Source organism: Micromys minutus (genome assembly GCF_963924665.1).
Source record: "Micromys minutus genome assembly, chromosome: 26".
In the NCBI taxonomy this organism is placed as follows: domain Eukaryota; kingdom Metazoa; phylum Chordata; class Mammalia; order Rodentia; family Muridae; genus Micromys; species Micromys minutus.
The window spans coordinates 42,690,011-42,714,151 of NC_137961.1; the positions used below are offsets into that span (position 1 = coordinate 42,690,011).

Consider the following 24,141-nt stretch of genomic DNA (forward strand, 5'->3'; position numbering starts at 1 on the left):
GGGAAACATGAAGCCACAGCTATATTCAGTTCCACTTAGACACACCATGGGGTGCCATATGCCTCTTCCTGCCATAGTCTTTGCCCCTTTTCTTGGTTGATCTTTATAAACTTTTTGTGGAAATTCTTTAGAATAGAAAAAAATCATTAATGAACACTATGAGTTGTTAGCAGGTTTCAACACATGCTAGCACATGGGTCCCTGTCTTCCCAAAGCGCACAAGTGCTGACCTTAACTCCCTGAAGACCCTGGAGGAGAAAAGGCTGATCATTCTTTGCTTTCCTTGTAGGAATCCTGGGGGCGGTGGTTTACAGAAGATAATGAAGGAGCCAGTGATTGACTACTTTGACGTCCAGGACTGAGAAGACTGATGGTTTAGATAAAAGAATGATTCTGTGTAGTGCAGACTCATTTGCCAGCCGATAAGTCACGCCCATTCCTGCTGCCTGGCAGAGCTCCAGCACACACGCTGCCATGTGCAGCTGTAGCACACCATCCGTGTCAGAGCCCTGTCTGCGCCTGTCCACTGTCACTGCGATCACAGAAACTGGGGCAGCATCAGATTTTATTTGGATAAACCAGAATTTTTATCCCAAACTGGCTTTGTGACACCTAGCCGTAGTCTGATTGTCCCATTTGTTCCCTTGTGGGCCTCACCTTCCTCCTGAGGAAAGACATGTGAAGCCCTGTCTGGAATCATGCATCTTAACCTAGCCATCTTATCAAAAGCTCTCAAATGTCTCTCTAGACTGGTCAGGCTACTTTATAGAATTCCGTTTTCTCCAATCCCTGGCATTCTTTCAGCACATCACCAAGCCCACCCAGGGACGGTTTAACCATCTCTCAAAATGGTAAGAACTTGGGACAAGCTCCTTTGCCATGTTCACAACTGTGAGTGTATGGACTGTCCACTGGTGTCCTCCGTGGTTGATAGAGACTCTCACATAGACAGTGGTACTGGGTTTCTTTTTTCCTGGGCTTTCAGCAGCCACAGACTCTTCCCTGTATCCAAGCTCTGAACCACTGTTCAGATATCCAAAGAAATATGTGGCCAGTCCAGAGTTTATGCCAAACACCCTACTGTAGGCATTCTTCAGTCCCATTTAAAGCAGGTGTGTGCCCCACCTGTATCAACCCCTCTTCTGCACAGGCTGGATTTCTCTCTTTGTTGTTGTTGTTGTTGTTGTTGTTTCAAGACAGGGTTTCTCTGTGTAGCCCTGCCTGTCCTGGAACTCGCTCCTGTAGACCAGGCTAGCCTCAAACTCACAAAGATCTGCCTGCCTCTGCCTCCTGATTAAAGGCATGTGCCACCACCTCCTAGCTTCTTTTTGCTTTAAAATAAACTTTGAGCCCCCAAAAACTTGGAATCATTAAACAAGGCATTTAATTTTTACTTTTTAATTTATTTATTTACTTACTTATTTTGTGACAAGATCTCACTAAACTGCTTAATCCCGTTCAGATCTTAAACCCTTGGCTGACCTTCCTCAGCCTACTGAGTACTGGCATTACAGGCTCTACTACCAAACCCAGCTGAGAGACAATGTTACAGGCAAGACCAGGCTGCTCTTTGGTCCTAACTACAGTTTCCATGGAAATCATGGGACATGGCAGCAGGAGTAGGAACTGGGACAAGTGATGAGATCAGCAGAGCCTGTCTCAGGGCCTGTTTAGCACAGCGTATGTGGCCTCACAGAACAGGAAGTCTGCAGCTGCCATCAGGGTTCTAAGTGGGTGATCTGTGTATTCAAGAGGGAAATCTGACTCTGCCCTGCCACTTGGTGGAGTGAGGCTCTTCCTGCTTGGTCTGGGATGTGAGGATTAAAGGAGTCACAGCCTGGTGCATCAGAGATGCAGAGTGCATGAGCACAACACTAGTGAAGGAGAGAGAGATCCTGGTGAGAGGGGCCTGTGCCAGTCTCACACTGGGCCTGGGAAGGCGTGAGTGAGGAAGGAGAGAACTTCCTTCAAGATGGAGCTTGAAGCTGACAGTGAGTCATGAGGCCATGGACAAACCTAAGCACGTAGCAGGGCTGTGGTTGCAGTCTGTATCAGCAGTCCACAGGCGCTATCCAGAAGCAGTCAAGAACACTGGCTGCTCTTCTAGGAGACCCAGGTTCAATCTCCAACACCCACATGACAGCTCATAACTAACCCCTGTTCCAGGGCATCTGACATCATACAGATATAACAAGCAAAGAGCCACTTTTCATAAATTTATAGAAAATTGATCTGACTTCCCAAGCCATCTTAAAAAGAAAAAGGTCTGGATTCAGTTGTACACTTGTCTTCCTGGCCTGAGGCTGAAGTGTGTGGGAGGAAGTGAAGGCTGCTTTAAGGCAAGAAGCCCAGCAGGCTACAGAAGTAGCTTAGATGAAATGGTGGGGCTGATTAAGTGGATAAGTGGCTGACTAATTCAGGTCTGGGAAGTAGGATAGTAAGCCAAGGGTCAGCAGGAAGCTTGTTTCTTGTCCTCCTCCCCTTCCCCCTCAAAAATGACAGACCGCAGGTCCCAGTGAAGGCAAGTCATTCTCATGGATCTGGTACATTCTTCACTAAGCAATGATAGACACAGTTGTACACTAAGGCAAACTAGGAGAGACAGCCACCACCTCTACCTCATTCATGGAGCAAGCCATGGGTCAGGCTAGCCGCATGCTTTCTTTGTGGGTCAGAGATGTCCAGAGAGTGAGTTCCTAGTGGTAATTCTCTCCAGCGTGGCTGTCTCCTTTCAACCTTAGAGTCATTCCACTTGAACACAGGGATCGTATGTGTGTAGTGAAGACGAGAAGCCCTACTGACCACAGGTCTGTGGGAGACAGCTCTGACCCGTCTGGCCATATTCCAAAAGCCAGAGTAGAGAGGGCTGGTGGGGTGGTATTGTTCTGTAGATATAGGTTTGTGGAATTCCTTCCCATACTGTTAGAGTTCTAAATTCCTGTCTGATAAGACATTTGAACTCCTCTTCTAAGAGACATGGCCAGGCCAGCACCTTGACCTTCACTGACCTAACCTCGGTCACTCACACCCAAGAAGAAGTTCTCACACATAGCACATGACCTCTGCATAAATCTCCTGTACCATTTTCCCATGGCATTTTAGAACCTAGGGTTCTCCAAAACAATTCTGGAAGCCACTCTGGTCTCTCAGCTGACAAAAGCCAACCGTGGAAGAAACAGATTCCTTGGGATTAATGTGTGATCCTAATCGGGGGTCCGGGCTGGTGTACGGGTCAGGAGGAAGGAAAGTCAGCTCAAAGAAATGAGCTTCCATGACAGCACTCACTTGCAAGTCCTTCCCTGTGGTCCAGGAAACTTGTAGCTTGCTGCTGTTCTTTGGTGCATAGACATGAGAGGTGTGGGGGCTGAGAGCTCAACTGAACACCAGTGTGACTGGGTTGCTGCCTCGACTTACTTTGACCCAGACAATGCACAGTCTTAGCAGGCAGCATGGGTGGGGGTGGGGAGAAGTGGAGCAGTGGTCAAGTGGCCCCGGCAAGGCTGGAGCTTTCAGTGAGCCCACTTTGCTCTCCTGTTGTGCCAGCACAGCACAGTTGTGAGTGAAGGAGTCTAAGGTTCATCTCCCCACCCTTTCCCAGGAACCTTTAGTAGCAGTTACTGAGATGACCTGACCAGCACCAAGCTTGACACTACGTTCATGTCTCGTTGCTTTCCCAAGATTACTCACGAACAGCAGGGAACTGGATTCTCATTAGGTGCCGTGAGCCCTCCCCACAGCAGAGCTGCTTTGGCAACCCTGTGGGGCAGGATGATTCAACGGATCCTATCAAGAGGGCAAGAAAATAGAACAAGCTGAACCTCTCAGAAGACATGACTTTTTATAGAACCCTAAGCCAGAGGATGGGGCATATTTACCCATCCTCAGGAAAGTACTGTAGTCCAGACTTTTTGTTTTGTTTCTTCAAGAGTTTCTCTGTGTATGTAGTCCGGGTTGTCCTGGAATTCACTCTGGCTTCGAACTCAGAAATCTGCCTGCCTCTTCCTCCGCCTTCTGAGTGCTGGGATCAAAGATGTGCTCCACCAAGGCCTAGCAGTTCAAACTTTTTAGTAGCAGTTACAGATCTTTTTTTTTTTCATTTCTTTCTTTTTTTTTTTTTTTTTTTTTTTTAGTACGGAATAGTTTATTCAGGTCATGGGAGAGTTAAGAGGGTGGTAGAGGCAGAGAGAGAGAAAGAAAGGGGTGGGGGGATTAGAGGCCGGCCATGAGCACGTGGGAGAGAGGGGGAAGGGAAGGGAAGAGGAGGGGTAGGAGTGGGAGAGCAAGGCTGCAAGAGCACAAGAGCAAGAGCTTTTTTTTTCATTTCTTTCCTGATCTTTTTTTCCATATGTTCTTATATAGAGTATAGACAGGGTTTAGGGAAAAAACACAACCATGCAGATACCCAAAGGAAAACTATTCCAGGCAGAGGGAGGGCTCAAAAAGCCGTGGGGGGACCAGTAACAGGGAAGAGCAGCTATCCAAAAAATAACTGAAGGGATTTGATGGTGCCAGGCCTCAGGCTTTCCCAGCTAATGGAGAACTTTGGGTAGAGTAAAATATATAAACTCTAACTCAAGGCCTGGAGAGACGGCTCACGAGTCAAGAGCACTGGCTGTTCTTCCACAGGTCCTGAGTTCAGTTTCCAGCAACCACAAGGTGGCTCACAACCATCTGTTGTGATGTTGATCTGATGTCCTCTTCTGGTGTGTCTGAAGACAGCAACCGCGTAATCATATAAATAAAATAAATCTTTAAAAAAAATTAACTCAAGAGCTCCCATTGCCCTTTTTTTCTTTTAAATTGGATATTTTCTCCATTTACATTTCAGATGTTATCTCTTTCCCACAATCCTATCCCCCTCCCATTGCCTCCATGAAGGTGTTTCCTCTCCCACCTCAGTACCTTAGTGTTCCCCTACACTGAGTAAAACGAGCCTTTGGTGAAGCAGAGACCTCTCCTCCCATTGATGTCAGAAAATGCTGTCCATATGCACCTCAGGCCATAGGTCTTTTCATGTGAATTTATTGGTTGGTGTTTTAGTCCCCCGGGAGCTGTGGTGGGTTTACTAAGTTGATAATTTTGTTCTTACCATGGGGTTGCAGACCCTTTCAGCTCCTTCAGTCCTTTCTCTAGCTCCTTCATTGGAGTCCTCATGTTCAGTCTGATGGTTGGCTGAAAGCATCCCCTGTATCAGTGTGGCTCTGGCAGAACCTCTGAGGAGGCATCCATATCAGGTTCTTGCCAGGAAGCACTATTTGGCATCAGCAATAGTGTTTGGTTTTATTGGGCGCATATGGGGTGTATACCCAGGTGAGGAAGTCTCTGGATGATCTTTTCTCCAATCCCTGCTCCTCTATTTGTCCTTTTGTTACCCCACATGAACGTTTTGTTCTTCCAAGAAAGACTGAGGCATCCATTTTCTGGCCTTCCTTCTCTTTCGGTTTCATAAGTTCTGTGGATGGTTTATTGAATATTCCAAGCTTTTTTGGGGCTAGTTTCCACTTATAAGTGAGTACATGCCGTGAGTGTTGTTTTGTGACTGGGTTACCTCACTCAGGATGATAGCTTCAAATCCATCCATTTGCCTCAGAAAATTGGACATACCTGAGGACCCAGCTATACCACTCTTGGGCATATACCCAAAAGAAGTTCCAACATCTAACAAGGACACATGCACAACCATGTTCATAGCAGCCTTATTTATAATAGCCAGAAGCTGGAAAGAACCCAAATGCCCTTCAGAGAAATGGATACAGAAATTGTGGTGCATATACACAATGGAGTACTACTCAGCTATCAAGATAAGTGACTTCATGAAATTCCTATGCAAATGGATGGAACTTGAAGCTATCATCCTGAATGAGGTAACCCATTGCCCTTCAAAAGACCCAAGTTTAGTGTCCAACACCCAAATCAGGTGACTCACAACCTCGTCCAGCACTAGAGGGACCCTGTGCTTCTGGCTTCCAAGGTATGCACCACCTACATACAAAAAAAAAAAAAAAAAAAAAAAAAAAAAAAAAAAATCCAGCCTCTATACTAAGACTGCAAGTATGAACAGAACATCTTCAGACAAAGAGGTGGTCACCCACTGGTGTCATCCATGAGAGACAGCAGTGACTGTGGTGTGTGGTGTGGCTGGATTCTGGATACATTTTGCTGATAGGATTTGTTGGCAGCTGTGATTGGACTGTGAGAGAGAGAAGAGTCAGGAATGCTTTCAAAGTTTTTTTTGCCAGGGCATGGTTGATTGAATTTGTCATTTACTCAGGAGAGTGTAGGAGGAACAGGCAATGGAGATGACAATCTGCCTGGTAAGAGGCTATACATGGGAGTCTAAATTCTAGCCCTCCAGCCCTCCAGCCCTCCTGGCCTTGTTCCCTCCACTTTTGGTTCACACCTCTGAGCCTTTGCTCCCCCCATTCCCTTTAGCTGAAGCTGGGTGTCTGATAAGCAGGAGTTCTTGCAGACTTTACACAGTCTTGTTCTATCAAAGGGAAATGCTAATATCAAAGTACAAAACAGAACTCCTGTCTCTGAGCCTCATCTTTGTTTTGCAAGCAAGCAAACTAAAGCCCAAGGAGTCTCAACAACCTGCCAGGATTTCAGAAGTGGACACTTGAAACGTTGGGTTTTTTAACATAAGGGGGGAGCAGTTTTGTTTTGAAACAATGTTGCTATGTTGCCTTCAAACTCCTGGACTTAAGCAATTCTCCTGATTCAGTCTCTTGAGTAGCTGGGACTATAAGCTGTGCATCTATACCTAGCTGGTGTGTGTGTGTGTGTGTGTGTGTGTGTGTGTGTGTGTGATTGTCATTTTGTTGTTCCTCTATGTTATTTACATTCTTGTTACATATTTGACAGTTTAAAGCCCAAAGCTAGCCCAGGTCATAGACCTTTGGGTAACACGTGGCCCTTGGTTTCCTTGAATGCAAGCGGACTGGGTAAGAGTGGAGTGGATGCGGCAAGTGTGAAGACCCGTGTGCCCAGCATAAGCCCTGTCTTCACAGCACTGGCAATATGAGATGGGAGCTGTTTCCCTTTTACCTCAGGTCAAACATAGGACAGAACCGATATTCAGATCCAGGCTCTTTATTATATGGAATGACTGGAGTCTCTCCAAGACCTACTCCTCCACTACAGGTCAGCGCAGGAGGGTGAGGAGTCGAAGAGTACACCAATGGGGTGGACACAGCCTCCTCACATAAAGGTCATAAGCATGAGGTGGCTATTCCCACCTTTTCCAAGACTGCAAGGCTCCGTCTGAAGGTGACCATTCAGACCAGAGCGCAGCTGCAAGACCGAGAGAGAGTGGGAGGGCAGGCCAAAAAGGAGTAAGGGGCTCTTCCCAAAGCTGGAGCACCAGGCTGAGACCCAAACCCTCTCCAGAGTCTGAGAGGAGCCTGACATGGAACTAGCTGTCCCTGCCTCACTTTTATGTCCCTTTGCAACAGCACCAACTGGAAAGACAGGCAGGATGAAGAGAGGTCTGGAGAAGTCATCTGTGAGGCCACAAACACCAGCAGATCCAAGTCTCATTGTGTAGATGGGAAAACAAGGCCCAAAGTCAGGCAGGGCCCACAGCCACTGTGTGCTGGGACAGGAAGCATGGGGAAGGAGTTTATTGTGAGTAAAACTGAAAGCCCAAGGCCCTGTAGGTCCCACCCCACCCATCCTGGCTGTTTCCTTCCTTCCTGCACTGAGACCTGGCTTTCTCCAGGATCCCTTCTCTCCTTCCAACACTTGTCCTCTACTCCTCCCTGGACCTGCCTTCTCTGACCTCATCTCCTTCCCACACTTCCCCCTTTGCACCTCAGCACAGTGACCCTCCAGCCTCCTAGCTTAGGGCTAAACTGGATTTTCCTTCAGCCTGGTAGCTCTCCTCGCACCTTCCCACACCCTTCTCTGTTCTAGCATCATCTCTCACACATGGACTGTACATGGATATAAACTCCAGGAGAGCGAGGTCTTCCTCATGTTTCTAGCCTTGACATAGGCAGTGTCTGCCCCAGAGTCCACTGAGAATGGAGAATACTGATCCTTGGATGGGGTCAAGGCTCTTGTCACCAGACACTGAGACCAGAAACCGCAAGGTGTGACAGGAACCACTCATGGTCAAGAGAAGAGGCCATTGTACAACTAGCTGGAGATTTGGAGATCCAGAACCTCTCTTGTCACCTCTGGGCCTGGCCTTGTTGGACCCGCATGGCCCAATGATCGGGGTGTCCACTCCCACAGACACACAGAGTCTGAGACCAATGCAATAGGCAAGAGGTTTAATAAGTCCATAGGGTCATTCTGCAAGTGGGACAGAGACGACCCGAGGTTTCAAAGTACACAATTACACATTTTTTTAAACAGTTCTGAGGGCAGATTTCAGCAACAGTATGGGGTGGTGGCATCTCATTGGTGGGTTACAGTGACCCTTGGATTCATTGGATGAGGAGGTTTAGGCTAATGATGGTACATATTTGGGACTTTCCCATGAGACTTTGTGGCTATCAGCCAGTAAATTCTGTCTTTGTTTTGTTTTTCAGAACTGGGTGTTTTGAGAAAGTCTCAGAGCAGGGGCAACTTAACCTGTCTAAGAGCCTCACAACATTCTTGGGTGTTCTATAAAGTTCCAGGGAGGGGGGCAGCTGCAACTAGGTGGCCTGGCCAAGAGCCATACAGCCTCAGTCTCCCAGCACTGGACACCAGATACATTCAAGCCTCTCTCTTCCCTTCCTAGATTCTGGTGATCACAGTGGGCTCCATGCTGTCAGCCTTCCTGTAGTCTGTTTATTTCTTCTGTGGTCCTGGGGATTGAACCTAGAGCCTCTTCTAGGCAAACACCCTGCCACCTAAGCACACCTCTGTGTGTGTGTGTATGTGTGTGTATGTGTGTGCATGTATGTGTTTGTGTGTGTATGTGTGTGTATGTATGTGTTTGTGTGTGTATGTATGTGTATGTATGTGTGTGTTTGTGTGTGTGTATGTGTGTGTTTGTGTGTGTATGTGTGTGTGTATGTATGTGTGTGTATGTGTGTGTTTGTGTGTGTATGTGTGTGTATGAATCTGTGTGTATGTGTGTGTATGTGTGTGTGTGTGTTTGTGTGTGTATGTATGTGTGTATATGTGTGTATGTATGTGTGTGTATGTGTGTATGTATGTGTTTGTGTGTGTATGTGTGTGTATGTATGTGTGTGTTTGTGTGTGTATGTGTGTGTATGTGTGTGTATGTGTGTTTGTGTGTGTATGTGTGTATGTATGTGTATGTGTGTGTATGTATGTGTGTATATGTGTGTATGTATGTATGTGTGTGTGTGTGTTTGTGTGTGTATGTATGTGTGTATATGTGTGTGTATGTGTGTATGTATGTATGTGTATGTGTGTGTATGTATGTGTTTGTGTGTATATGTGTGTGTATGTGTGTATATGTGTGTATGTATGTGTGTGTATATGTGTATGTATGTGTGTATATGTGTGTATGTATGTGTGTGTATATGTGTGTGTATGTGTGTATGTATGTGTATGTATGTATGTGTGTATGTGTGTGTATGTGTGTATGTATGTGTGTGTGTATGTGTGTGTGTGTGCCACAGCATTCATGTGGAGGTCAGAGAACAATGGGAGTCACTTCCTTTCCTCCATCAAGTGGGGCCAAGGGATCAAACCAAGATAGTCACACTTGGCAGCAAGCTCCCCTTCTGCTGAGCCATCTCTCCCTACACACACACACACACACACACACACATGTACGTACACACTAATGAACATGTGTGCACATAGGCAGACATGCACACACAGATACAGATACACACACACACTCACCCCTGTGCACACACTGCAGTCTTCAGATGCAAAGGCACAGCCTCTCCCTTCATGCATTCCCAGGGCTCAGCAGCAGGAGAAAGTAATGGAAGGACAGAGGAATGCTGTCTTCTGAATTGGGACTGACGCCAACAGTTGGTCCTCCAAGCCTTCCTCTAGCTTGTGAGGCTTCTTTATGTCTCAACCTGTTTGGAGATTTCCTCCTTGCTTCTTCCTTCCCAACTCTGGAATCAATCCCTCCGAGTAGCAGGAAGGAGGGAATTAGAGGCCAACTCCGTGAAAAGCTTTCCCTCCCTTTCCTAGTACCTATGCAGTACTAGGAAAATAAAAACTGATGCTGGAAATGGGTGTTGAACACTTTTCAGCCAAGTATGATGGTGCGGGCTTTTCATCCCAGCACTCAGAAGGCAGAGGCAGATGTATCTATGTGGGTTTCAGGCTAGCCTGATCTACATAGCAGAGTTTCAGGTCAACCAGAGTAATGGTAAGGACCCTGTCAACAGAGAAGCAGGAGGAAAAAAAATGAAGAAAAAGAAAAGAAAAATATATACATATGCATACACACACATATATATCACAGATGAAAGACACACAAGTATATATGTGGTATTAAAATGTTTCATTTTGATTTTTTTATTAGATACTCTCTGTATTTACATCCCCCTCCCCCTCCACTTGTCTCCACAAAGGTGCACTAGCTCCTGACCACCCTCTCCACCTCAGTGCCTAGGCGTCCCGTACACTGGAAAAACGTGCCCTCCCTGGACCAAAGGCCTCTTCTCTCACAGATGCCAGACACTGCTGTCCTCAGCTACATGTGCACCTGGAGCCATGGGTCTCTCCATGTGTGCTCAGTGGTTGGTGTTTTAGTCCCTGGGAGTTGTGGAGCATTAAGATGTTTAGTTAAATACAATAGAACTGGAGAGCTGAGGATTTAAGTTAGTTATAGACATTACCTGCCATGTACAAGGCCCCAGATTTGATTCCCAGCACCACATACAAACTGGGAATGGCATTACACACCTGTAATCCCAGAACTCAGGAGGTGGAGGTCAGAGGATCAGGAGTTCATGGATAGATTTGGTTCAATAGAGTTTCAGTTAAGGCTAGCCTGGGCTACATAATACCCTCTTTTAATGAAAACAGGTGGAGACCTAAAAGCCACCGAGGAAAGCATTAGTGCAAAAGGATTGATGTAAACTCTTGGCCTTGCCTTTTCTGGCTCAAAACTAGAAGAAAACTCCAGAAAACCATCACAGGTTTCCCAAATCCAGTTCCCCACCAGCTACTCTGGTCTTTTTCTCAGTTCCCCCAACATGTGCACCGATGAATGAAAGTCCCTCAGTCTGTCTGATGTCCTGAGCCCCCAAAGTAGACATTCCCCCACAGTACCCTACCTGCTAGAACTAGAAAGAGATGGAGTATTAAGAACTTAGAATAACTCTGGAATATGCCAAGCAGGGTGGTAAATGCCTGTATCCCCAACACTCAGGAGAAAGAAGCAGGAAGATCACAAGTTCAAGGCCAGCCTGCTTTCCACAACAAGTACCAGGCTGTAATAACTCAGGAGTCTACAGAACCTAGGAGGAAGTTCAGCTGCAGAAGACTCCAGGAAGTGGGGGCCACTGGTGTGAGGTATCCTTTATTGCAGTAGGGTTTAAGCTCTACTTAAAAGCGCTCTAGAGGCACAGAACCAGGTTTAACAGAAGCTGGGGTAGAGGAGATGGGGGTGTGGGGATCACTGGGTGAGGCACGTGTCTTCTGGTCTCCTGCTATATAATTCTCCAGGCTCTGAGTACCCTGTGCTATGCCGATGTGAATTAAGCCCAGGTATACAATGCCACCGATGTAGGCTCCCAGAAGGGGTGCCACCACTGGCACCCACCACCAGTTGTTTCCAGCTCTGCAGGCAAAAAGGAGGAGACCTGCTAAAGACATCAGTGTCCAGGATGCCACTTTTATCCAGCTCAGACCAACAGGGAGACCATCTCTACCCTAAGGGACTCTCATCCTTATCAGGATCTGCATCTAAAAATCTTTGGGCCCCTCCTCCTCCCAGACCACCTGGAGACTTCATTAAACTCTCCTGTGCACTCTAAAAGCTCACACCTCTACATGCAGGGACCCCCAGAAAGCTGACAGGAATGGGGTCTGGCAGGGGTTATACCTGAACACTTGTTGGCCCCAGCCAGCAAGGAAAGTGAAGAACCGGGGAGGCAGGTCCCGGGACGGGTTGATTGCATATCCTGAGTTCATGCCTAGGGACACCCCAAGAACAGAAACAAGGATGCCTATGATGAGGGGCTCGGTCCCTTGAAGTGCTGGACTGTTGTTCTTGTCTGTGATGGCGAAGAGACACAGCTGGAGCATCCCAGTCACGAATACCTGTGGAATAAATGCCACCCACCAGGGCAAGTTACAGGTGCTCAGCAGAATCCCAGATCTGCAGAGGCAAAAGCATGCTTTGATATAATCCCATGCACAGTTCTGCTCTCTTTCTCTTCGGGGCTTGAGTGGGAATACCCCGGTCACTGACCTGGGACTTAGGTAGGAATACCCTGGTCACTGACCTGGGACTTAGGTAGGAATACCCTGGTCACTGACCTGGGACTTGAGGTGGGAATACCCTGGTCACTGACCTTGGACTTGAGGTGGGAATACCCTGGTCACTGACCTTGGACTTGAGGTGGGAATACCCTGGTCACTGACCTGGGACTTAGGTAGGAATACCCTGGTCACTGACCTGGGACTTGAGGTGGGAATACCCTGGTCACTGACCTTGGACTTGAGGTGGGAATACCCTGGTCACTGACCTGGGACTTAGGTAGGAATACCCTGGTCACTGACCTGGGACTTGAGGTGGGAATACCCTGGTCACTGACCTTGGACTTGAGGTGGGAATACCCGGGTCACTGACCTGGGACTTGAGGTGGGAATACCCTGGTCACTGACCTTGGACTTGAGGTGGGAATACCCTGGTCACTGACCTGGGACTTGAGGTGGGAATACCCGGGTCACTGACCTGGGACTTGAGGTGGGAATACCCTGGTCATTGACCTGGCACTTGAGGTGGGAATACCCTGGTCACTGACCTTGGACTTGAGGTGGGAATACCCTGGTCACTGACCTGGGACTTAGGTAGGAATACCCTGGTCATTGACCTGGCACTTGAGGTGGGAATACCCTGGTCACTGACCTCATCCAGGAAGCCCCGCCACAGTGTCATATGTTCAGGAAGATAGGTGGCAAAAATGTTTGCGGTGGACTTGGAACCTGTCACCAACAGGTCTCCGCCTGCAAAGTGGTTTATGGCACCTGTGGAGACAAAGATTGAACTAATCCCCACTGGGGTCCCAGAAAGGGGACTGTAAAATTTGTGACTGAGAATATTTCAATGGGTAGGGTTTGGGGGTTTGGAGGAGTGGGTTTTGTTGTGTTTGTTTGTTTGCTTGTTTGCTTGCATGCCTTTTTTTCCCCTCTTCTTCCAGAACAAGACACCAAGATGGAATCCAGCCATGCTTCAGAAAAAGAGGCTGGAGGTAGACAACCCAGGACAAATGCTCACCATAGAAAATTAAGTAGGTGGTGGCTGCAGCTGAGAAGGAGCCCAGGAACTGTCCCAGCACATACACAGGGAACTTCTTCCAGGCCATTCGGCCTAGTGCACAGTTGGTAAAAGTCACCGCTGCATTCATGTGGGCCCCTGTGGGTGCAGCAGGGATAAAAGTAAAGAAACAAGCAGCAGAATCACAGCGACTACAACACTGAATGGGAGTTTATGGAGTGCTATCTGTGACTAGAACTCTCTTTTTTAACCCTTAAAAGACCACAGCATCTCCATCTCCATTTCTACCACAAGACACGTGCAGGAAGAGAAGCTTAATCTTTTGCCTAAGATAACCCAGCTAGTAAAGACGGTGAGTCAAAGGGTCCATTAGAATCTGGGGAAGGCATGGGGCCAGCGTGTCACAGAGGTTCTCCTCCCTCTGAGTCACCTAAAGGTGATTCTCCAGCTGAGCTAGGGAAGGGGCTGAAGGAGGCAGAAACAACCCACTAGGAAGATTTGGCGTTGCCTGTAAAGCCAGATATGGGCTCACTCACCAGAGACGCCGCCTGCCACATGGATTCCCATGGTCACTCCGAAGCCAAAACCCAAGTTGACACCAAGATAGCTGCCAAGCTTTTCTCCTAGAACCATATGAGCCACGGAACCAAGGCCAAACACCTGTGAGGGAGAGCTTCTGAGGGAAGGGCCTACCCAACATCCCCCATCAGAAGAATGCTCGAAATTCAGTTTCTCCTCCTCACCACCCATCCCCAATGTCCTCATCCCTGGTCCTCCCCAACATCACTCATTGCCTTCTCTCTCCAGAGTCTTTTCTTATAAACTGTCCTCCTTGGGCCCCCAGTATGGCCTCTCAGATCTGAGTCAGGGAGAGCTGAGTGATGGGGATAAAGAGATACAGGTACGTGATCACACAGCCAGAGGCTAGATCCAGATGCAATCCAGATCCACCTGAAGTGTGGAGTGGGAGCAGGGCTTCAAAGAAGGGACAGCTGGTGAGAATCCCTCTCCCCAGCATCTCACTACAGGCTTGCCATTGTTTGCCCTACTCCACAGATGGGCTACCTGAAGCTTAAAGATGAACTTTTCAGGGCTGGAGAGATGGTTCAGTGGTTAGAGCACTGACTGCTCTTCCAGAGGTCCTGAGTTCAATTCCCAGCAGCCACATGGTGGCTCACAATCATCTGTAATGAGATCCGATGCCCTCTTCTGGTGTGTTTGATGACAGCTACAGTGTACTTTAAATAAATAAATAAATCTTTTCTTTAGTGACCTGTTCTAGGTCACATGACACAAGGCATGATAAGTCAAGCATGAATCTAGGCAGCCATCTATGCCAATCCTTTATAACATGAATGTCTTTGTGTTCTTAGGAATGCTAATCCCTCTGCCTAAGATAACTGGTCCTACATCAAAACATTTAAGGGACCAGATAGAAGGTGTTCACCACCAAGCCAAACCACCTGAGTTTCATCCCAGAACCTACATAATAGAAGAAGAAAACCAACTTCAAAAAGCCATCTTCTGACTTCCATAGGTGTGATGTGGCACACATGTGCACACACATAAATGCACACGTATAGAAGTATAAACACACACTAAGATAAATAATGTGTGATAAACTGTTAAAAAGAAAAAACATACACTCAGTACTTTCTTTGCAATGCCCATGTGTCTTATACATGTGTTGTGAATAGATCCCTAATGATCAGGCTGCTGGAAGCCAGTCTAGATGTGTGTGCTCTGATGCAGCTGACCAGGTGTGGCTGCGATCTGCCTCCCCATGGCTACTACACACTAAGATGTCCACAGTGTAAAGCACGCACCGACTTCACAGATGTGCAATCAGAACTGAGGACCACGTTGACACAAAGTTTGGAATATATGGGTTAAATACAATAGTGGTTTAAAATAGCTTCATCTGCGCCTTTCACCTTTTTAATGTGGCTACTACAAAATATGACATTCCTGACTCATTGTAATTCCTTGGCTCAGCTTTGTTTGTGATAGGAAAACAATGAAGCAGCTGTGGATATGAGAGCTAGAAACAACTCCACCGGAAGATGAGTCCTGTGTGGGGACTCATGGTGGGTGTCAGAAATCTAGCTGGAGCATATCTTGAAATGAAAGAATTTCATGGATACAGCTGGGTAGTGGCGGCCCACACCTTTAACCCCAGCACTCAGGAGGCAGAGGCACGTGAGCTTGAGACTAACCTGGTCTACAGAGTGAGTTCCAGAACGGAACGGCCAGGGATAAACAGAGAGACCATGTCACAAAATTAATTAAATAAATAAATAAGAAACAAAAATACCTCATAAACACCAGGGAGTGTTGGCATCCCAAGAAGGGCATGGTCAGCTCTGCTTGGCAGCTTGACTCACATGTATAAAGGTCTAACTAGCATTCCTTTGGGTGTGACACCAAAAGTCGCACGTGTTGTGAGTGCTGTGTGGTTCAGCCTGTGGGGCAGTTGCTGAATCCCAAGACTGGGAGGTAAATGGTAGTAAGGAAAAGATACTTTTTGTTTTCTTGTTTCATTTTGGTTTCTGGACACAGATCTCACTATATCGTGCAGGATAGCTTCAAGTGCTCAGCTTCTCCGTCTGCTTCAAGCACACATCACTGTGTCTGGCAGAGATGATTTTAAGGGACAGTGCTGTTGGTTTCTTTTTGTTTGAGGTGCTAAGGGTGGAGTCCAGGGCTTCTGCCACTGAGCACAGTTCCACTAGATTGAGACTGTCTCGTGTTGTTTTGGGTGGAGAGACTTTGGTAGAGAGAGGGGGAGGGGAAAGAGAGAGGGAGAAGGAAGGGGAAGGGAGGGAAAAGAGAGGGAGAGAGGGAGGGAGGGAGGGAAGGAGAGGGAAAGGGAAAGGGGGAGAGAGAGAGGGAAGGAGAGGATAAGGGAGAGAGAGGGGGTTAAAGAGTGAGACAAAGTACGTGGGTGAGTACTGTGGGTAACTGGAGGGAAGGCATCTGCTCTAGCTGAGGGAGATGGGAACATGAACAGGGAACAGGTAGGAAAGTGAACAGCTGCAGGGAGACTCCGTATAATTTTCCTGGTGAGCAGGAACTCAGTTTCAGGGCGGGGCAGTTGGGAAGAGCCAGGCCTAGCATGGTAAAGCACACCTGTGATCCCAGCACTCCAGAGGCAGAGCTTTATGTTCAGTTTAAGGCACTATGTTCCACATGGTATATGCCAGGCCAGCCAGGGGCCAGGGCTATGAATATAGTGAGACAGTTCAGCAGTTAAAACATGTACCAAGCAAGTGTGAGGATCTGAGTTCAAATCCACAGAAACCTACTTACATGCAGAAAAGTGTGTTGGCCCACCAGTAGTGCCAACCTCAGTAAGCAAAGACAGAGAATAACCATAGAGCGATCTGGCCGGAAAGACTAGCTACATCAGCAAGCTGTAGGTTTGATTGGAAGACCAACCCTGTCTGGACATGGAAGATGGGACGCTAATGAGTGTCAGTATTAATCTTGGGCCTCCACATGCATGCACACAGCACATATGAAAAATGGGAAAAACAAAAACAAAACAAGCCAGCCAGGTATGTAGCACATGCCTGTAATTCCACATTGGAGGCTAACCTAGATTACATGGTAAGACCCTATCACCAAACACCAAACAAATAAAACAACTGGAGAGAGGGCTTGTGGCTAAGAGCACACACTGCTCTTTCAGAGGACCTATATCCCCATCTTTATGGGAATCTAATGCCTCTGGCCTCCATGAGCTCCTGAACTCACAAGCACACACACACACACACACACACACACACACTTAAAAGTCGGGGATGACTTGGCTTGCAGTCCAGGAGAAATGCAGCCTGAGAAGACAGGGACTGATGGGTATGGAAGGCAGTGTGTTAGACAGAAGGTCCACTGGAGTCAGTCATTGATACAATCCTCCTGCCTCATCTTCTGGAGTTCTGGGATTACATGCATGTGCCACCATACCTGGCTTCAAAGCCATTTGTTTTGTTTTGTTTTTTGTTTAAGATTTATTTGTTTATGTATACAGCATTCTGCCTACGTGTATGCCTGCATATCAGAAGAGGGCACCAGATTTCATTATAGGTGGTTGTGGGCCACCATGTGGGTGCTGGGAATTGAACTCAGGACCTCTGGAAGAGCAGTCAGTGCTCTTAACTGCAGAGCCGTCTCTCCAGCCCCCCAAAGCCATTTGTTAATGATAATGGACATGTGACCAGGCTTCTCACAGTGTGGCTCTGCTGCATCTCTGCTGACTGGCAGTGCATGCTACCCCAATCCATCCAGCACTCGGGTTGTGTTGGGATAGTTGATTTTGGAAGTTTCAGCTAAGGGCACACTGGCCTTTGTTCCACTGTCTATGGCAGCGACACCCTTGTACAGACCAAGGCCAAGGCCCTTCCACCCTTCCCTCCCACCGAGGCTTCTGAGTTTGCTTCCTTGCCCTGTGGCTCACATGTGCAGCCGGGTCTCCAGGGCCCCAGTGCCTCCAGGGCCCCTCCTGTCCCTAGTCTGTGAATGTAGCCCAGCCCACCAAAGTCCCAGCAATAGCCAGGAAACCAGCTCTGAGAACAACAGACCTCATCCCGGCTACACTGAGTAGGGCCCAAGGTCACATTAGCCTTTTTTGGCAGAAGCTTTACCCTAGTGATTTACTGAGCTTCCTATGACCACAAAAGCCCTCACCTTCTTGGCACAGAACTGGAAACTGGAAATAACAACAGCACACTGTCCCATAGAAGTCCAGCCTCACCAAGTTCTTTTTACAGGCATTGCTTCTAAACCCTCACAGACTGCGAGAGGAGCAAAGGCTGATGCTCCCACTCTACAGATGGGACCTGAAATTCAAGTGTACTGGAACTACCCAGAGACCTTGCCTAAATTAATAGTAATTTAGTACCTGATTTATAGGCCATTGTAAAGATTTGGGAAGGTGCTGCATGTAAAAGGCTTAGCATGGTAGTGCTTGGTATGCAGTAGGTGCTTAATAATCATCTAAATAAAAGAAAGGAAGCCTAGCATGGTAGTACACAGCCTTAATCTTGGCACTCAAGGGGCTGGGGCAGAAGGAGTTCAAAATTGAAGTTAAGTGAAGCTACACAGAAATATCCTGTTTTAGATAGATAGATAGATGATAGATAGATAGATGATAGGTAGATAGATAGATGATAGATAGATAGATAGATGATAGATAGATAGATAGATAGATAGATAGATAGATAGATAGATGATAGATAGATAGATGATAGATAGATAGATAGATAGATAGATAGATGATAGATAGATAGGTGATAGATAGATAGATGATAGATAGATAGATGATAGATAGATGATAGATAGATAGATAGGTGATAGATAGATAGATGATAGATAGATAGATAGATGATAGATAGATAGATGATAGATAGATAGATAGATGATAGATGGATGATAGATAGATAGATGGAAATTTTAAAGAAAAGAAAGAAATGCTGGGTGTGGTGGCATACATCCTTAATCCCAGAACAAAGGAAACAGAGCAGGCAGATCTCTGTGAGTTACAGGCTAATCTGTCTACAAAGGGAGTCCAGGACAGGCTATTACAAAGAGAAACCCTATGTTAAAAAACTAAAATAAGAAAAAAAGAAAAAAGGACCTGGTGAGATGACTTAGCAGATAAAAAGGCATCGCTGCCAGTCTAGGAAGCTGGAGTTCAATCCCGCAGCACACAGAGGAAATAATGAATTAAAACATTCCAAGGGAAAGCCTGGGGGCATAAGTGGAGACGGAGCACTAGCTGCACATGTGTGAGGCTCTGGTGTGATTCCTCAGCACTGCCAGGAAAGAACAGTAGGAAGCCGACGTGGGCAGTGTCGCCCCGTGTGTGCAGTTCCCGCTTTCCTCCGTCTTCAGGATGACACCCTCCAGCCTCCTACATTCCAAGGTTTAACAGCCGTCACAGGACTGGAATGTTTTGTCATAAATGAATTACTTTGCTCTGACTTGAGGAGGATCCTCCCCACAGCTCAGGAGCCAAGAAGCTAAGTATGGAGGGGAGAAGCAGAGAGGCCAGAATAGCTAGAGTGCCTGCCAAAATAAGAAGGGCCCTGGGAAATGTGCACACGCAGGTGCACACACACACACAAGTTTTAAAAATTATCTTAATTTAAAAAAAAAGGTCGTGGTGGTGCATACCTTTGATCCCAGCACTTGGGAGGCAGAGGCAGGTGGATCGCTGTGAGTTTGAGGGCAGCCTAATCTACAGAGCAAGTTCTAGGATAGACAAGCCTATACAGTAAAACTCTGTCTCAAAAAACAAACAAACAAACAAAACAAAACAAAAAATTAACACAAAAAATAAAATGAAATCCAGGTTGGAGATATGTCTCATAGCTTTAAGAACACAGACTTCTGGAGGACTGAGGTTCAATTCCCAGCACCTACATGAGACAGTTCACAGGAGATCCGACCCTCTCTTCTGGCCTCCAAAGACACTTGCACTGGTATTACAAACATAGTTTGTAAAATTGAAAATAAATCTTAAAATATAATAGTAATTAACAAGGAGTCAACCATCCATGTGTACAATACATGGCCCCCTCATGGAAGTCTGTCAGCCTGACGCTATTGGTCACATTTGCCAACAGAGAATCGAACTCTGAACTGTTAGAATGCCCATGGAACATTATACAGCTGAGCCAGAACCCCAGAAGCTGGGATTCCACACACTAGGAAACTGGGAAGTCAGGCTGAAACCCAGGGAGAGACCTGCTCTGGACAGCTGCTGACAGTCAGGGCTAGGTCAAAAGCCTAGATGTCCAGAGTCCCTCCCACGTCATTAATTCTGAACAATTTTTATAACCATCCTCATAGTGAACTTTACCTCTTCCATTCCAGCCCCATCCTCCCTTAACACCAGCATCCCCTGTTTAACTACTTCCTGATCCCCCCAACTGTCACCTCTCCTGATCCCCCCAACTGTCACCTCATCTGTATCCAAATTAGCTTCATCTCTGAGCCTGTGCTGACACACTGCTCAGAATGGCCCTCACCTGTGGTTTGAATGTCTTCCTGGTGCATCTATAGTTCTTTAATTATCTGCCTTCTTGTCATCTCTGGATCTGTCATCCCCCAGTCTCCAACCTCCTCAGTAACAACCTGCGGGCAGGCTCCTTTCCACGCTACCTTCTAAAATCCAAACACAACTGGAGCATTCAATTACTTTTTAAAAAGTGTGTGTGTGTGTGTGTGATGGGAGTGGAGTGTGCATGCCCCTCATGGAGGATGTGGGGGTCAGAGAACAGCTTTATAGAGGTAGTGTTCTCCTTCCAGCTTTACCTTAGCTCCAGGGACTGGCCCTGGTTATCAGAATTGTGCACGGAGCACCTTCACCTGTGAGCCATCTTGCCTTCCCTTCATTCCTCTGTGTGACAACTCCCCCATTTCCCTCAGATCAATGCTCAAAGGTCCCACCTCTCATGTAGCACAGCACTGGCCTTGCACTTGCTATGGACAAGACAAAGGACTCAACCACCTTCCCTGTCCCCACCTCACAAGTGGGCATCACCAAACCCAGCTCTCTCATCATGTCCTTTTGGATTTTTGGTTGAGTCATTGTATTTTGTTTTGTGACAGTTCCTCCCAGTAGAACCCTGACTAGCCTAGAACTTGCTCCGTACAGCAGGCTAGCCTCAACTTGGCTTCAATCCTCCTGCCTTAGTCTCCCAAGTGCTGACATTGTAAACATGAGCCATCAGGCTTGCTCTTCAGTCGCCTCAATATTGGTTTTGCTTCCACCCATCTGTCAGCCCCAGAGTCCACTCTATTCTGGTCTACATGAGCCCCTTTCTGTCCCCAAAAGATCTGATAAGAAAGGCCTCTTACTTTCCTCTTCTTTCCCCAGGCTCCCAGCTCAGAGGCAGGGGAAGGAATGATAAGACCCCCTGGGGTCAGCAGTGGAGATGAGCCTCTGTTGGTCTGCCGCCCACCCACTCACCATCATGACATAGGTACTCAGGAACTCCGCCAGGAACTCTCGCACCATGGTCCTCTGTAGCACTGATTGTATGGTCCCGAGCACAGAGCCGGGGGCCATTGTGGAGTTGTGGGTGGACCTGAAGCAACAGACCAAGCCAACAAACAGAAAGGAGATTCAAGTCTGCCTCCTGCCCATCGGCCCTTCAACTCATGGCTAAGTTAATGGGTAACCCAGTTGCCTCTCCCCATGTACCTTCTCCTGCCCAGGGCAGGAGAGAGACGCCCAAGAGCCATAGGAACATGGAGTCAGCTAGACCTCTTCTTCCTTCTGCCCCAGACTGAACAGGTAAGAGGGGTGTACCAATGTGGCCAATTTGCAAAGGGAGTAGGCCAGGAGCTGGAAGTGCAGTCTGTTTTGGGGTGAGGGCCAGGTCTGAGATATATGGGAAATGGAGCTGAGTTGTGTCTGTCTCTCTGCAGAGCTTGGGGCCACAGGCCAGGGTTTAGGAACAGTAGGGAACTCTGCCCATGAGGTTTGGCAAACTCTGACGCTGGGCTCTATGAACTGCATGGAAGTCTGAAAACAAACAATAGGTTCTTCAGAAGACTGGGGAGGGCTTCAGCAAATGCACTGGTCTCTGTGACTAGGCCAGCAGAGACGCCTGTGAGTGAATCGATGAACAAGAAATAAGGAGGAAAAAAGAAGGGACTGGGTCTCACTTCCCCAAGCACCCTGAGTGCGAAGTCCATAGATGGTGCAGTGATCACTGGCTGAATAACCAAGAACCGGACAATCCTCTTAACCAGACTGACACCAAAACTTCCTAAAGAGCCTGAGACTTGATAGACATTTGTTCAATAAAGCTTTATTTGATGGACAGATGAAGGAAAATGAGTTTGGGGCACGAGTGTCCATTAGGGGGGTACAAGGCTGGCATTTGGGGAAAATGCTGGGTCTCAAGGATGAAGAGGAACAAGACAGATGTGGCTAGGTGGGTCTTGGAGAAGTGGGTAAAGAGAAAGTCTAGGTATTTAAGGTACCAGTGCCTAGAGCAGAACCATGGCGGAGCAGGGACATCATGGACATTACCCTTGACTCCTGGCTGGAGCTAAGAAGGGGACCCCTGCCTGAGTTGAGGCCACAGGAAGGAGAGTGGTTGGGAGGTGTGGAATCTCAATTGCTGATCTTATGAGACATGGCCACTTGCTCTTCATCTCCAGTGAAAGGGCACAGACTGTGAGCATCTGTCCTCCCGAGACACTCAGCAACATGTTGGAATACATATGCTTGTCTGAGGGAGCAGTAAGGACTACAGAGATCTGGAAACCAGAGGAAGGGAACCCAGGATGCATCAGCTGTGGTTGTGCAAGGAGTGGGACCAGAAGCCTTTCTAAGGGGCCTTGTACTGGCTGGTTCTGTGACAACTAGTGATCAAGGGGGGAGGGTCCAGCCCATTGTGGGTCATGCCATCTCTGGGCTGGTAGACCTGGGTTCTATAAGGAAGCAGGCTGAGCAAGCCAGGGGAAGCAAGCCAGTAAGTGACATCCCTCCATGGCCTCTGCATCAGCTCCTGCTTCCTGACCTGCTTGAGTTCCAGCCCTGACTTCCTTTGGTGAGGAACAGCAGTGTGGAAGTGTAAGCTGGATAAACCCTTTCCTCCCCAACTTGCTTCTTGGTCATGATTTTTTTTTTTTTTTTTTTTTTTTTGCAGGAATAGTACCCTGACTAAGACAGGCCTCATTGGAAATGAGTGGTGGGGGTGAAAGAGTAGCCATGGGGGTAAATATGGGGAGAGAACTTCAGGAAAAGAGAAGAACTTCTGAGGGAGTCTGAGAATGTGTACAGAAAGCAATCGAAGACAGCACGGCTAGCTGGGAGAGTGAGGCTTGGAGCAGAGGGTAAAGAGGTAAAGAGAACCCAGCCCTGACTAGTGAAGACTCTGACTGTACTCAAAACAATCCTTGCTGGGCTTGCCCCAAGGAGGATCCCCTGTCCCAGCCTACCTGCAGCCCTGTTCACTCTGCTGAAGTGCCTGCTTGTGTCCTTCAGTCTCCGTCTCAGCCCCTCTGTCAGCGTCAAAGTTGGTCTTGATTCTGTTCCTCTATCACTGTGGCAGGCTGGAGCTACAACTGAACTGGAGCCCCGCAGTCTCTGAGTCCTCACTTGGAGCCAGCGTCTCAGCCCTCCCCAGGGTGGCTGATGTGCTGCTCCTCCAGGGGAGAGGTCAGGAGCGCGGGCGCTGGCTCATGCCATGGAAGCCAGGTCCATACGCTCTGCCCAAAATAGCATCTCTGCTCTGGCCAACAGCACCATGGAGACTGAATTCTGAGGCAGCCTTGTGAGGTCAGAGGTAGAGTTCCAGGTGTGAACTCTGGGTCTCATAGCCCCAGAGGAAAGGCTAGTACTACGTGCCAAGTTTCTGACTTATCTCTAAGACCAGAGCCAGAGGTAGTATGCAGAAGGCCACAGAGGCTCCTGAGATGCAGGCGATAGAGGTTTCCAGAAACCAACGGAAAGGTGGAAGGATTGGAAAAAGAATCCTGGGTCAGTCCTCAGAGCTCTCAACCTGAAGGAGAAAGAGGAAAATTAGACCCTGTCCTCAGAGGTCCCCATCTAGGAGAGGAGGGAAAAAGCCAGACCTGGTTTTCTGAGGTCCCCATTCCAAGCTCTGTCTTCTGGACACTGCCTAGAAAATTCCAGGCCATCACTGTGGGGTTAATCCCACAGCCCCTGGAAAGCAGGGGGAATGAGGTCAGACTGGTCTACATAGTGAGTTCCAGGCCAGACAGTGCTCTATACAGTGAGG

At 47.7% G+C, this 24,141-nt stretch overlaps 2 protein-coding genes across 2 annotated transcripts in view; one reads left to right on the top strand and one right to left on the bottom strand.

Annotated features, from left to right (window-relative positions):
• Positions 1-1,313, top strand: part of NFX1 (nuclear transcription factor, X-box binding 1) — a 59,735-nt gene extending 58,422 nt beyond the window's left edge. The window contains exon 24 of the mRNA XM_080938504.1: positions 290-1,313. Coding sequence (XP_080794630.1) covers positions 290-362 — 73 coding nt within the window. The 3' untranslated portion in view covers positions 363-1,313. The remainder of the gene's footprint in view (positions 1-289) is intronic.
• Positions 1,314-8,262: 6,949 nt separating this feature from the next.
• On the bottom strand, positions 8,263-23,639 carry AQP7 (aquaporin 7). Its single transcript, XM_080938487.1, has 7 exons — positions 23,339-23,639; positions 21,354-21,471; positions 13,915-14,038; positions 13,379-13,516; positions 13,010-13,128; positions 11,981-12,198; positions 8,263-11,716 (listed from the first exon to the last, which is right to left on the bottom strand). Exons 2-7 carry the CDS (start codon positions 21,450-21,452, stop codon positions 11,482-11,484), a joined length of 933 nt encoding a protein of 310 aa, XP_080794613.1. The 5' UTR covers positions 21,453-21,471; positions 23,339-23,639; the 3' UTR covers positions 8,263-11,481.
• Positions 23,640-24,141: the final 502 nt, after the last annotated feature.